The sequence below is a fragment of the Protobothrops mucrosquamatus genome, unplaced genomic scaffold (assembly GCF_001527695.2).
Source record: "Protobothrops mucrosquamatus isolate PMUCROS unplaced genomic scaffold, P.Mucros_1.0 scaffold_174, whole genome shotgun sequence".
NCBI lineage: Eukaryota > Metazoa > Chordata > Lepidosauria > Squamata > Viperidae > Protobothrops > Protobothrops mucrosquamatus.
In genome coordinates, this window is record NW_015386250.1 from 770751 (window position 1) to 786500 (window position 15750).

Consider the following 15750-nt stretch of genomic DNA (forward strand, 5'->3'; position numbering starts at 1 on the left):
AACATCACTAGGACATGTCTGTTTAAAAAGTTAGTATGGAACTTTTATGTTGCCAGTTAGAGTGTCAGGATGATCCTTTTTTCCCCCTTTCGGGGACATTTTTCATAATGAAGTTTTATGTTATTTGTCCTAGTGCCTCAATAAAACTTTTTCTGAAGAGATCTTAATACATATCTGTTACTCCCTTGAGTATCTTACAAAAGAGACTTCTATTCCCAATATTTTGACAATTTTCTAAACTGTATTCTCCATTGCTTTGATTAGAAGAGCTACTTTCTGCACCATTGTTGGAAAGAAACAAATAGAACAGCAATAAACCATGTTCTGTCAAAGGCAGAATGCCACTGATCTCAAATCATTGTTCTACTTAAAACTGCCCAAGGATGCACTCCAAAGATAGGCGAGAGCTACTAAGAGGGGATTATCATGCTCTGCTCCTACGTATAAGCCTTTCTCTCCTTGGGCTATTGATGAAATGGGTTTTGCGCAGAAAAATTGTAGTGCACCACATCAGTAAGAATTTTAGCATTTGTTAAACCTGAAATGTACATGTCCCCCCTTGTGCATTGAGGTTTTTTTTTTGTTTTTTTTTTAAATTCTTTTGTTGGCTGCGGTCTTCCTTCCTGGGCAACATCTAAAGTACATCAAGGTTTACTGGTTTCCAAAGTCCAAGAAAGATTCTTATACAAGTGTTGGGATCACCTCCCAACCTCCAAAAAGAAGGAATTCAAAACCAAACTGAACAAAAAACTGGTGTGGGGGGGGAGTTTTTCATATTCAGGATTCCATTTATTAATTTAAGAAAGTTCAGAAGCATGCCGAAAACAATGTTAAGAACCAGTTTCCTTTTTATTTTTTTCTCAAATATGATTACACACATTCATGTGTCTACTACGGTAAAATTCTGCACTGTTACATTAAAGATACAGTACGGTAACATTCGATTTGAGGTACTTGGAATTTATAAATGTCCTTCATAAATAATGCCATCGGTTGCTATAGTCAAACACTGTTCCAAACACAGCTAGATTCAATTGTGTCTGAAATAACGGAGTTTAAATTTTTCATTTTTAGAAAGAAAAAAACCACCAGTGTAATAGGTACTGTAGAAATTAGAATGTATTTGTTTAAATAATATGCAGATCAGCTCAAAATATATTACACTAGAAATCCAGTAAAAACTTTCTTTCCCCTTTCAGTTCAGCTTGCAAGATGATATTCGGAATAATTTCAATATTGCCTGTAATATATTTTCTTTTGATCTCTGGCTCTTTATAGATACATTGGATGGCTCCAGAAGACTAAACCAATATACAGGCAGTCCATGGTTTACAACCATTTGTTTAATGATTATTTAAAGTTACAACAGCACTGAAAAAAGTGACTTATAATCGGTCCCAGTACTTCTGAACCGTTGCGCCCCCGTCGTCACATGACCATAATTCAGGCACTTGGCAACCAGCATGCATTTAAAAGTGCATTGTCCCAGGGTCATGTGATTCCCATTTGTGGCCTTACCAGGAGCTTCCAACAAGCAAAGTCAATGGGGGAAGCCAAATTTGCTTAATGGCTCCGTGATGCACTTAATAATCGTAATTCGCTTAACAAACATGGCAAAAAAAATAAATCATAAAATTGGCATTACTTAATTTGACAACCATATTGCTTAAGGACAGAAGTTCCAGCCCTGATTGTAAGTCGAAGACTACTTGTATTATAAATATATTATCCCAACAATTTAGGATATGAACTTTCTATTAAGGGGCAAAGCTTGGGGACAATTCTGTAAATCTGCCAAGTTATTTCTGTAGTACAGTTTGATGCTGCAAATCTTCTCATTCTGTCCACAATCTACGTAAGGTAACATAATTTGAGTTTACTGAATCCAATTTAGCTTGGATATTAACAGAGTATAGGGTCAAAGTTAATATGCCTGATCCACTGCTGCCAGCAAAACATTGAAGCATATTAAGGACCATCCAGTTCAATTTAAAAAAAAAAACTCTTTCCAGTTCAGAAACGTATCCTGCATTCAGAATACTAAATTGAGTGAAGTATAGGTAACTACATTTGTTTTATTCTATTTGGCAAGGAAAATGTAAGTACTCAAAGCTCTTTCCAAGTTGCTCCCTTGGGAGAAAAAGAGACCAAAGGCTAGATAAATACAGTCCTAAAACTCATATATCACCTACCTAATACCATTGCTATTTATGTATAACTGAATCAATTTATGAATTATAAATTTCACTGTATATCTATAGAACAAAATTTGAAAGTTTCTTCATTTGTAACATGCAAAGAAAATGTTGGCTTCCATCTTTTTTTTTTAATGTGTTCAAGAGCCAATACACACATACACACACACACAAAGCTCATTCCAGGTAGCTTTTTCCTGATCAATATATTAGTACTCAGACTTTTCATTCTGATTGGACAGTAGTCATTTATCTTAACAGCCTCCCAAAGGAGATCTGCTTGCCCCTATTATGCCTTGCTATTAGACTGGTAGTGAAGTCAATTTTTATTCCAAGCTTTTACAAAATACCTCTTTAAAGCTGTCTTTAACTGCAGCTACCATCTTTTAGTTCTTTAGTTCTCTCTGATTTTCTCAATATTTTCTAATATTTAATATATGCTCTTTTAGAGTTTAGAAAGGCAAGTTATGTATATGAAAACAATGAATTAACATTAGGAGTCGTTCCAGATTCAACTGAAAGGCATTAAAACTGCAAAAACTCACATAATACACACTATATAGTTGACTGCTTAAGGCTGCAGCTCAGCACACTTACCAAGGAATTATTCCTAGGGAAGCCAGCAAAATTGATGCCTGAACAAACCTATGTAGGATCGCACACGGGGGCAATGAACGTGAGAAAAAAAAATGCAAATATTCAGTGGTATAGGTGTAATCATACACTACTGCAGAGATTTCTTATCTTGTTCAATGATCTTCTTGTGAAATTCATTAATGTTTTTAGTTGTCATAGTGGTACAGAAAAAGTATAACTATCTTCCCTGGATATCGCCCCTGAAAATAAGCCATTTCAAAACAACAAGCAGAACGAGAATTGTAAATCAAATTTAATACATTTAAAACTCTGAACCTATCTCATTTTTTCCCCATTTGGGCTACTACAACTTAACTATCTTACTTGGAGATCTGCCTACTGCTCCCTCTATTTCTCAGGAGTAATTAATTGATTTTACTGCAAAGTAGGACATGCCCATGGCTACCATTTTTGACATATGGTGATACGTGCTGATTTCACTGGCATTGCGTTTGTGGAAAAGAGGAAACAATGCACTGAAATGCAGTGAAGAACTTGAAGATAATTTAGGATTGCACTACTAGTATATGAGAACTATTTATAGAGGTACGTTAAAAATTTGCCCATATTTATTCTGGCAAACGGCCAACTTGTAACCAATTATGGGAAAAAGCAAAGAAGGAAAAAATCAATACATGTTTCTGTGGCCCTCTAAAAAAAGGTAGCTGAGCAATCTAGTGTCAAAGACAATTCATTTCTGTCTTCAGGAATGATCACAATTATACTAATTCCAGTTTCATTGTTCATTATCCACAAATATTTCCCATAAATACCACATATTTTTTGGAATAAAACTGAGACCTTTCACACACCATGTGCTTCAGTGGGGTAAAGCTAAAAGTAGCAGTGTACATCTGCCATCTAGAGGCCGAAAGGGCACAGGGCAACTGATGTGACCTAACTCTGGAAACTGGATTTATTTCATCTTAAGGTCTTCCTTAAATCACGCCATTCACATGTTTTTATTTGGCATATCTCAAACATGTAAAATTAATTGGGTTAAGAAAAAAAATTACCTAAGAGAGGAGTATTTCCTCCCAAACAAATTATACAGATGCTTTTACCTAGCACTTCCTGCAAGGACCTCAGGCAATATGTATGGTCTACCCAACTATCACGTTGACGTTATGATGAAAGTTAAGACTGAGACTAGCTTTTTCCATAAGACATCAGGAATACGGAGCAAATCCTATGATTGAAAAAACCTTTGACCTTTGACCTCTGCTCTCTTAGTTTAAATCCAGTATTTGAATACTTAAAAGTTGTGAGAATGTAATCATTTACATTTCTTTGAAACGCAACTCCATACCTCTGAGAAATGTAAATAAATGTTTTTTAAATAATATTACTTGTGATGATAAAAGTATACTGTAAAAGACACAGAAGTGGCATGTGCTCTTAAGGACAGCTTCTGTTTTGTGAGTATGTTTTTTATATGCTGCACTGCTGAGACAACTGTTACTGTTAAATTTTCTCATGTTCAAATATTATTTGGGGCACCACAGATATTTAATGAAACCGGAAATCAGGATTTCAAGTCCCAAAAATATTTACAGAGGTATTCTGCAATGGTTATGCTGTCTGAGAATTTTGGAAATTGTAGTCTGAATTCAACAAGAAGCCACAAATTGGGAAAAGCTGATATAGATTGGAGATTGGAAGCACCCACAAGGATATTTGGTGGCCTGGGGCAGGAGGACGAAAGCAGTGTTGAATCATCATGATGGAAGCCCCACACGTTGTTACTATACCAAGTAGAGCTTGCAATGTGACAGTGTTATTTTACTGAAAACTTCAGATTCTCTAGATGCCTCAGGTAGAAATTTTAAAGCCACTATTCTAACAGCTAGGACAGTAAAATGTACACTGAAGTACACTGTAGTGGGATGCACTTATATTTGCTTCATTTAAAAAAAACGTTTTGCAAACAGAAAACTGGGAAAATCTATTTCAGACTAATACTTAAATTATTTTTTAGACCGAAACGCATAGGGGTTGCTTTTTTGAGGCAGTGCCTTTTATTTCACAAACATGGTATTGACCTATACTCTTTTTTAAAAACTACCTACCTACCAACCTGAACATTTTCCTGTTAGAAATGCAGATAGTCCAACCAATTTAAAAAAATCTGGAAAAAGAAAGGTTGACTGACAATTGAAAAATCTCCAAAAGTTAAATAAGAAACATTTAAATCACAAATACCCCAGATTCTGCAGGGTTCCCAGTTCCGGGTTGCAAAAATCCCAGTTGGTATTTTTTGTTTGCTGCCACATGGCATTTTGCAGCCCAAATTTGATAGTCTTATTGTGTGTTGCACAAAACAAAGCAGTAATTTACATTTGTGCTAAAAAGAATACTTCTGTAGTCAAAGAGAGAACTACAAGCAGATTCACAAGCAGTCTTAATGATGGCATTTACACTTAACAAAGTAAGTAAAAAAAATTAAATTATAGTTTGTTGAAGTCATAGTGTCTGATAAGTTAAACAAATACTTTGTATGAGCCTGGTGAATTTCAAATCCCCTCAATAATTCTGCTGCAACCTGTGTTAAATTACAAATACAAGGAATCCCTTTGTCACACTGGCTGGAGATAATGAAAACTATAGGCATGTGGAGGGAATCAGATGAGAAAAAAAATTAACATCTAGAAATTTGAGACATGTTTCAAAATTTATAATTGGATGAATAGTCATATTCTAACCAAGCTGTATAATGTCAGTCTATTTGCTTGTTCAAAAACAAAGCTTCCAAACCTACTTGTTTTTATTATTTAAATGTCCCACTAGTTAATTTAATATGTGAAGCATTAAAATATTTAGCTTTGAGTTCTATGGAAAAAAATGTCACTGTATGGAACACTGAACAAATACATTCCATGGCAATTGCTAACAATTAAAATGCTCCAAACGTCTGTATTTTTAATACTTGGAGAAAAAACATGTATCTTTAAAATGGTATTTGGGCAAATAAAACTCACAAAACTCATCATTTACTTTTTGCTACATATTTTCTGACATTGGAAAAAAAAAACCACGATGCATGAAAGGCAACCAGAATAATGGCTGTTAGACTTGATTAAATGAAATGTATTTAATCCGGTGAAAAGAAAAGTAACTATCAGAGAGATTTTGTAACAGTGTAAATGTAATACTTCAGAGTAGCCTCTCCTTGTATGAAAGGCTTTCGCTGCCATCCTTCCCACCCTGCGTGCACTATGAGGATATTAGGCACTGCACCAATACATCTGGAGGGCTATCAGCTAGGGAAGGCTTCCCAGAAGTAATCCCGGGCAAGCAAAAATTGCAATTTAAATATCAACAGCTTGCTTGAAAAAGAGCTTTCTAAAAAACGTTACGGTTAATTAAAAAGCAACTGTCCCCAAAGACCTTGAGTTTATGTTGTTGTCGGTCACAACATAAAATAAATCCAAAATTTCCAAAGCAACTCATTGCAAACCAAACTTTATATATTTTCCAATCAGTTGCTACGGTCTTCAAATGGTTGACATTTGAAGATCTCCTATGTTCCCTCAACAAAACCTCAGCCCAAACCAGCCTCAAATCTAAGTTTGAGCCGCATCCAAAGGGCAAAAGACTAAAGACACATTTAATTCTGAGGTGTTCAAGAAGCCTACAGCATGGAGGAGCAAAAATAAATAAATCATAAATCAAAATGACAGGAAATAGCAGCAAAGTAGAGACCAGACAAGTAAGCCTCTTGACACACACTGCATGGAAAAAAAATGACATCTTTCTTCACTAATAAGGCATTCCATCTGTGCTAAAGCTGAACATCTTTAACACTTAATTTGCTAGTTTGACCTTGGGAGCATGTAGCAAAAGAAATACATGTAGACAATAAAAAGTACAGCAAGAGTTAAAACTGTTCACTGCATTTAGGAGTGTCCTACTTGAACTGACCATATATCTGCAGACAACAAGCTAAGCATGAAATTGGCCTGAACCAGACACGATACATCATAGAATCACATCGTGTCCTGCGAACCCACCTTTCCCTTCAAGCATAAAAAATAAGTTCTGGAATTTGCCCTCCCTGAACCCCAGTGCCATTGGTGCTGTCTGAAGAACACTGGAATTGCACCGTCACTTTGCCACATTGGACTTCTGTCATTCCTTCTTGTCCAAAATAGCTGAGTTCATTACCATCCAAAATCACACTAGCTGTATAAAAGGTATCTGGTTCGATTTGCACTGGATACTCAAACCACACGGGGAAAGTATTGCTAGATCCATCTGAGAAATACTTGCTTAAGTTTTGTCCAAGGATAACACCTTGCCGCTTGAGTTCAATCTTAGCGCTGTATTCGGCTGATCCGCAGCTGGAGCCGTAGAGTCCAAACCCAGCAATGAAAACTCTCTTGTCAACAGCAAACTGGATGCTGTCGCATCGGCCCCTGTAGCGCCACTGGTTGCTGCGATAGGCACAAGACTGGAAGCGATGACAGCGCTGCGGGACCAGGCCTTTGCGGACATTGCTCACAAACTGCAGCTCTGGTTTTTTGGCAGCTGTGTACCAAAGGAAGATATCATTTGTTTCACTGAGGGTCAGAAGGCCGGACTGAGCAGCCCCGTTGGCGAAGTCATCCAGGGCCATGGTTGGAATGCGAATGAGATAGAGCGCCTTCCCAAGCACTTTGCGCTTATTTTCAATGCTAGGAGGCAACTCTTGCCGTTGACACTCCATTTCGGCCCAATTGAGGGCAGCTTCAAAAACCACAATCTCTTTGGCGTTCAGGGTCTCCCTTTGGAGAATGCTTTCAAGGGTTTGGAAATCAATGTCACAGAAGCCTTCCGATTTCAGAGCCAGTTCGGCCTGCGCATCAATCACCTCCCAGCAACGCTCTGTCAAGTCCGGTTCCTCAAATAAGCAGCTCTGGGAAAGTAGCACACAAGCGTTTTTTGCACTTAAGCTCGTCTCTAGGAAATTCACACAGGCCCGGGCGAGATGAGGAACAATGTACTTCTTGGCGGCATAAAGAGTTGCCAGAACCGTATCAGCAGCCAGGTCAATTTCATCACAATAAATGTATCTGTAATTAATAAATAAATATACATGTCATGCTAATATTTTAGCAGATGGGGAGGGGAAATAACATTTTTCTACATTAATGTATTCTCTCAATCACAGCTTGTACACAACATTTTTAGGATGGTGACCAAATAATACCCTCCCTATTTAACAAATTCTTTGTCCTCAAAACTTGCCTGTAAGTGTAGGATAGTTTACAATCTCTTCTGCAAATCACCAGTAGAAGGCAAACTTTAATATTTTCTTTCTTCTTCCACAATACTGTAATAAATTGTTGGGTTGCATATATTTGAGCGATGATTCTTTTATATGACTAAACTCATTTAGGCAGCAGCCATGACTTGTTTAAGCCACAGCATAATGAATTTAAATTAGTCTGAGGTTGTTTTACAAATCCCAGTTTGAGTTAAGGGGTGCTTCTCATTACATCCTTAGCCACAATGATCCTGCTTTCTTTGCACCTCATCCTCGTCCTCGCCTAGAGCCTAGGCACAGAGGAATGAAACAAATGCAGTTAGAAAACGAAACTAATCTCCTGTGTAATCTGACTGAGATAACCTAGTTTACTTGACAAGCCCATCTCCCTAGCTTTGAATGGTGGAAAATTTAAAGGGAACAGCTAATTGGTCTATTTACTGCATACATAACTTGATCCACCATAGCAGCTGTTATTTTTGGTGAAATAGTTTGGTAATGACCACAACGTTAATTTCATTGTGCCCAGTTATATCATATACAGCAGATTTTGCAGAGCATAGCTTATATACCTTACAAATGAGCACATAATTCTCAAGACAGTTAAGGACCTGTCAGATTAAAAAAAAAGAAGCCACCACATATATTTAAAAGTGTTGCATGCTTCCATGGATGCACTAGCTATTGGTAAAAAAAGAGAGGACTTATGATGATTTATACGGGAGGGTTTTTTTAATAACATGTAAGAAGTATAAATTCTGATAGGAAAATGTTTTAAGATGTTGTTCAAAAACCTCCCCATGCACGGCTTCTTTTGTATGTCAGCCAATAAAGGTGGTTGTGAGCCAACCATTTGTAGACCATAGCAACCAACTGGAAAAAGGATTCTCCCATTTAATATCACAAATATTTTGCATCAATTTGGTGAATAGTGTCATGGTTCTGTAACTTGCTCTGCGTAAATCTGCATATAATAGTCCATGGCCATAGTGATACACTATTTGACTGCCCAAAATTACAATTCTGGGTTTAAGAATTTTCCCTCCCTACTTAACAATAAACAACTATTTAAATGTTTTTTTAAAAAAAATTTTACAGTGCTGAATTTCTGTTTTTGTTAACCTTAGTTGCCAATTCCATTTGAAACCAATGCTGGAGATCCCTCTGCCATAAATCTGTCCATGTGATGCTCTTGTATATGCATATAAGCATGTATGGAAATATACCTGCCAAATCCACCTAACCTAAATAAGATAAAACATAAAATTGTATTAAATGAACTGCAAGTGGGCTTGGGGTTGCCATCTCTAAGAAGTGTGGACGTAAAGCACAACATCAAGTCACTGCATCACTTAGTGTCAATCCCGGTAATCCCAGTTCCTATCGCGACCCAAGACGTGTGGCGTTCATTAAGTGGAAAGCAGGGCTGCAGGGAGTGAGGAAGTCCTGGGAAGCCCAGTAGAGGCTAGGGGGAGGAGAAGGTTGTGGCACCATGCAAGTGAAGGAAGAAAATGGGGTAGAGGGCGCAGCACAAGTGCAGAAAGGCCATGGGATGGAAGGCGGAGTGCAGCGGAGTGCAGGAGGCAGGATGTGCAAGTATAAAAAGGCCATGGGGTAAAGAGCACGATGTAGCATGAATGCAGGAAAACCAGGGGAACTTACCAGAATGACTTGTGACTTTTCCTGCCAGTTTCCCCATTGATTTTGCTTGTGGGGAAGTCAGCAGGGAAGATTGCCAATGGTGGTTGCATGACCATGAGTCCTGCAATGTTGTAATCGTGAGCCAGGCACCAAGTCCCCAGATTGCAATCATGTGACTGCAGGAATGCAACACGTCCCCCAGAACTCGGAAGGAACAGTCATACATCCATTTTTTCAGTACTGCTGTAATTTTGAATAATCACTGAACTAATGGATGTTAGCCAAAGACTACTTATAAAAACTAGCAATTAAGCTCAATTGCCTGTCAAATAAGATGCCCCATTTCTAAAATCTGCATATATGAACACTGTCTCATGCAAACAGTTCTCGCACAGGAACATACACAAACTCCTCCAAAGAGGAAAATACAGGATGGAGATCGGGTAAAAGGAAACAGTCATTGTACTAAAAAGGGATGGAGAAAGAAAGCGACAAAGCTGGATGAAGAGAAGAAATGTGGGGAGAGGCATTCAGGCAAGGAAGGAGAGAAGCCTTGTCTAATTGTTCCAAAATGGCTAAATTTACCAAGGAAGCAACCTTTCCAAAGCAGCACTTCCAGGTGTTGTCTGCATTATTTGTACCTCATACTAATTATTTTCTTTTCAGTACATTTTTATATTCTTAATACACATCCCAATTCAAAGGTTTAATTATTTGAAAGAAAAAAAACCATAATATATCTGCTTGGATGGTACAAAATCCATCAGAGAAACATTCCACTGCCTTTTTGCTTTTGAATGGCTGCTGGACATCCCAAGGAAGGGAAGAAGGGAGGAAAATATTTTTGTTTTTACTTGCAACCAAAACCTCTGAGGACAGCACACAGATACCATCTTTGCAACCCGCTAATGGTAAAATAGCTGAATATACAGCAAAGTTATGCCAGTCCAGTTATCAGATCGATCCTGTCAAAGGACAATACGAATCAAGATTGCACTTCGTTTTGCTCATGAGAAAGACTGATTTCGCTTCTTCGATGGATCACAGTTAACAGAAAAATAGAGTTAACTTTCTTATGAATGCAACCACCATGACAGAAACAACCTAATAAAAACTGCAGCTTTAATTCCCTGCTCAACCAATTAATAAACTAAAGCTCTGGCAGCTCCATAAATTTTCCACTGTGGTGAATTAGTGTGAAAGTTACACAGGGGAGGGGAGTGGTAACAATGTTCACCACCAACAAAAGATACTTCAGCCACTCAGTCATATGGATTGTTCTGCCACAAGACAATGAAAAGACCTCTGGCTTAGGTGGCTTTAAAAAGAGGGTAAACAGGTATTCAATGCCTTTCTACATTCTTAGTTGATTTAATGGAAGCTTACTCTATTAATACTTCTGAATTCCAGGAGGAGTGAGAAGACAACAATAATTTTCTGAGTGGCTGTCAAAATTGGCAAGACACTCAATTAAATTATTCTCCTCCCCCATTAAATATTTAATCTAGTAGAGTTCTTATAGCCCTTATCAAAATTTCAGAACACTCACGGAAGAGTATTAGGCTATCTCTATCCTAACCAGCTTTTCTTCCTTGTGAATTCAAGTACTTCAGAGACCTTGTTCCATCACTGTCTACGTGCACATTTATGAGAAATGCTCCAATTTGCCCTCTCGGGGGAAGTAGCTAGACTTGAAAAGATTGGGGGGGGGGGATTCCCTAGTGAGCTGTGCTTCAAAATGCCTGCTGTAAAGTAACAGTTTTTCTGGTGCTTGTTATTTTCTGACTTCCAAATCCCAGCCATGAAGCTAAAAGGAACATGGCAATCCGTTTGGAAGATGTGAACAGAGAGAGGATTCTTCTCTTGCAACAGCTTTGATCTTAAGCTTTGCACAATCTTAACGCAATCTGTAGTTGAAGTGAAACATGGCCAAGTCGCACACATTTAAAACTGGCATTCTATACGTTCTGCAGATTACAATGGAAAATATGATTTGTAACAAGATTAATAGTTACAGAAAAAGATGGGAGAATCTGGTGTTGAAATTTGTTTGAGCACCACTGACTTCATAGTGGGGGGGAAATGAAGATAACTAGGCAACCTTTTAAACATTACTTACTATCTGGAAATGGGAAAGGCTTCAAAATGCAGCAGAAATGCCAATTTCAGGTAAGGTCTTATTAAAAAAGAGTTCTACTTGTATGCCTTTTTTTTCCCTGCTACTGGGCACTGATTGTTTATTTCTAGGGCAGTCCTAAACGCCAGTGAATACTGATGCTGCTGTGACCTATACCTAAGGCTTTTCCAGAACACAAAGTCAATGAAGTAAAAACCTCGTAAGAGAGAAATTCACCTGAGTGGAAAGTGGGGCTTTCAGTTGAACCCATGTATTCCTAAACATGGATTATTATCTGCTAAAGATGACTAGAAGGTAGTGAAGATGCCTCTTTGCTAGCTTTTGTTTGATGGGGGGAGCTCTGATATTGGGAAGTCTCCCACGGCATCCGCAGAAAGAACCCACTGTAGCAAGTGTAAGACCATGAAATGAGGCATTCTGGGCAGGGATCTAATGACGCAGTTTCTCTAAGACAGACTTGATTCAGGCCCCTCAGTTATGCCTGCAGAGAGCTGATAGTCTCCCACCGTTATTCCCAACGACTGGGAAAAACCTAGCACTTATATTTAAATATTACAATCACAATCAACTTTGAGAATTCTCAGTGTCTAGCCACATATCATGACACAATGACATCTTATTGCTGGTTATCCTACTTTGCATAACTTCATGTTCCTCACACATTGTATGCTAATTGGCAATGCACTTGATTTTAAGGAAGTTACAATGTACTTGTTTTATTACCATCCTAGCAATTTAATTAAGACCTTAACAGCTAAGGGATAGCTATCCAAAGTTGGGGGGGGAATCAACTCCCACAGTATTAAGACTTTCAGATACACCTTCTACTTGAATTTATGGAAAGCACAGTAAGAAAGCAACTTGTTTGTCTTTACATCCCACTCATCACACAAGAGAAGCAAGCCAGATGGAGTGAAGAATCGCTAAAAAAAGGGGAGAAAATGCATGTTCTATCTTCAGTTCCACATTAAAATGCCTCAAATACATTGGGAGAAACGAATTGTTGTTAACATTTTAGATTTTATGCAACCGATGGGGAAAAAATATTATCATTGTGAGAGCATTTGACAGATTTATGTAATGACAATTGCACTGAAGAGCACTATGTGCTTTACCAAAAGAAGTAGTGCAAACCTTTTCATTGTGATATATATGAAATTATTGGTTTGGATTTTTTTTTCATGTTTTTAAACTTATCACATCCCTCCTTTTGTGTATAATTTATTAACAGTTTGCCCAAAAGTTGTAAGTGACATGCAAAATGTAGTGGGAGAAAGAGAAAATACAAAATTTGCAACCTAATAAGTTTTAAAAGTAACACAGGGACCATTTTTTTGGAGCAAAGGTGAAGCTATTTCTTTTTATAACAATACACAACTTGTTAACACTGACATTTCTAGGGCAGACAAACTAATGCATTTCTAATTCATTTCCAGCAACTGAAGAAGGATGCTTGCTTACTTTAGCATAGCGAGGAAAGCGGGAGGCTCCACATCTGGGATACGGATTTCATCTTTATCCTCAGCAAGCTCCCCATAAAACATTGCGTGGAACACAGAGCTCCCAACAGCTAAGACATACTGTTTGTTTCAACAAAAGGAAAATATTAGTTCATGCTATAAAACAAATCCAAACAATTAAAAAAAAAAGATATACTAGAGTCACACGCGTATTAAAAAAGAAGGCCTCGTTGAAAGCAATGAAGGTTTTCACCTTTCAAAACTAAGTAGGGGAATGCTGGGTTTTTTCTTTTCACCTTAAGAAATAGTTCTTCAGTATATCTATGGCTTTCCTAAAAGAGCTTAAGAAATTCCTGCTGAGAGCTGAGCCAAGCAGCTGTCGCATTTTGGAGCAGGCTTCTGCATCTTGTGCCCTCCGTGTCGGGTGGACTATGACTGCACTCACCTCTAGCTCCCATTATCAATTACTATTATTAGAACTGAAGTCCATCATACAGCCCTTAGAAGGTGCTTGGATAAAGTAGGCTTATCAAACCCTACTCTTGCAGCAACCTTGGGTAAGACATATCTCAGACTATATCTTAGGATTTTTGTAAGAATTAGAATTAGTGGTTGGGGGAAAGATGGTAGCAATCTGGAAGAACATTGGGATAAGTGTCACAAATCACACGTAAAATTCTGCAACAGATCTTCTACCAGTATTGCAAAAATGTGTTAACTAGAAAGCAAATTATTAGAACATTTCACAGGCAAAGATACTGAACAGTATTTCTAAATATACCAGTTCCAGGATTCAAGCCCTCCATATGAATTTAAAGGAGGAATTGTAGATATTCCCCTCACACTCCCAGTGTCAGACCTGCTTCTGCAGCTGTTGCTTACTTTGTGTCCTGGTAATCGCTGGGTCCCACCTGGTGGCCCAACCACAAAATGAACATCTGCCATCAAGTCGTTGTTGAACATCACTGCATTTCTATAAACAGAAGCAATATATTAATTGGGAGTGTTTAGCATCAAGCTTTACCTCCCAGCAGACGCAATTCATTTTGTTGGAAGCTCTTTAAAGGATTTCATTAAAAATCAAACAGAGAAAATTAAACAGAAAGCAATGATAATTAAATATTCCAAGGTTCAGTGCTTTTAAAATAAGGATACCGTTACAAAAAAACTTTGGGGAAAACTTTCATCAAAGTGAATGTGCAAAGCTGTGCAAACATATGAAAGTTAATAACATAGAAAATAATTTTTTTATGAGTGCAAACCATTATGAGGTTAAAATGGCTTGCATGAGAATATATTTTTCATTACCAAAAGACAAGAACTGCACTGCTGGAAAGGAGAAACATTTCCCCTTTTCTCAGTTTTAATGAAAGATCCTGTGCTAAGAAAACATTTCATTACATGCTGCTCCAGAACTTGTAAACTCAAGAAAGAAACAGAGCCAAACTTCCTTACCTTTCTCGGATGGTGGGATAAAGTCCTTGCCAGTTGGGAGCTGGGATAATATTGTTGTTATTGATATTTTGCTGGTGATACTGCTGGATAGCAGTTGTGTTACTGTTAGCTGGTTTCTTTCGGGGGAAAATATCAGCAGCCATCTTTTTCTTCTTTTTAGTCTTCAAGGTAATGATTTCATAGCACACTGGAGGTAATTTGCTGCTGCTGCTGCTGCTGCCACCGTTGCCACTGCTGCTGCTGCTGCTGCTGCCACTGCTGCTGCTGCTACTACTGTTTACCTTCTTCGAGCTTTTCTTCGACCTGTTCTTAACTGTCTCTGGAAGCATCAAGAAGAAGGTGAGACATTTCATGTTCTTTCCCTTGTCATCTACCATGAGTATCCCTGTCTGTGTAAGCAGAGAGCCTTACTTGGTAAACAGAGGGCGCAGAAGGTACGAATAAAAAAGCAGCAAAGCTGAGAGATTGTGCTTCTTTTTTTTTCAGCAAGGCAAGGTGACCTTTTCCAGGGTGCTGAATAAGAGATCAGCTTTTTAAGTTTGATCCAGGGCTTGACTGGTTAAACGTCTCCCCATCGTGGTTCCCAGTTTCATTTGCTTGCGCGAGCTTTTTCCCCCCCACCCCCCAAAGGTCTGGAGGCTGAATCACCTGAAACTGCTCCTGCTGTGGCAAAGCAAGTAGAAGAGCAAAGACGTGCTGCCTGCTCGTCAGCTGCCTCAACTTGTGTGCTGAATGGATCTGCACACAGGAGGCATTAGAGCCCTGCAGATGGAGCCAGACAAGCAGCATCCTAGCCCAATCGCTGAAGTCACCAATAACAATTGGACTAGCAGCACAGTGACACCTATTGTAGATGTACAGTGCCCAAATATTAAAGAGCCAGCTATCGCAATCGCACTTCGCATTGTTTTAAAAAGTAAGAAGCGATTGCACATGCAAATGGATGTGCATTTTTACGTAAGTGCTACACTAATGAATGTG

General features: G+C 38.3%; 1 protein-coding gene across 1 annotated transcript; it reads right to left on the minus strand.

The window, feature by feature from the left end:
- Positions 1 to 5352: 5352 nt before the first annotated feature.
- BTBD3 (BTB domain containing 3) lies at positions 5353 to 15146 on the minus strand. The gene is made up of 4 exons (XM_015822442.1): positions 14770 to 15146; positions 14197 to 14287; positions 13316 to 13434; positions 5353 to 7882 (listed from the first exon to the last, which is right to left on the minus strand). Exons 1-4 carry the CDS (start codon positions 15144 to 15146, stop codon positions 6850 to 6852), a joined length of 1620 nt encoding a protein of 539 aa, XP_015677928.1. The 3' UTR covers positions 5353 to 6849.
- Between the last annotated feature and the right edge of the window lie 604 nt (positions 15147 to 15750).

Coding starts and splice junctions, on each gene's coding strand:
- BTBD3 (XM_015822442.1), bottom strand. CDS start 15,146: ATGGTAGATGACAAGGGAAAGAACATGAAATGTCTCACCTTCTTCTTG. Junction 14,288..14,769: donor TATCCCACCATCCGAGAAAG/GTAAGGAAGTTT, acceptor TTCTGTTTATAG/AAATGCAGTGATGTTCAACA. Junction 13,435..14,196: donor AGCGATTACCAGGACACAAA/GTAAGCAACAGC, acceptor TGAAACAAACAG/TATGTCTTAGCTGTTGGGAG.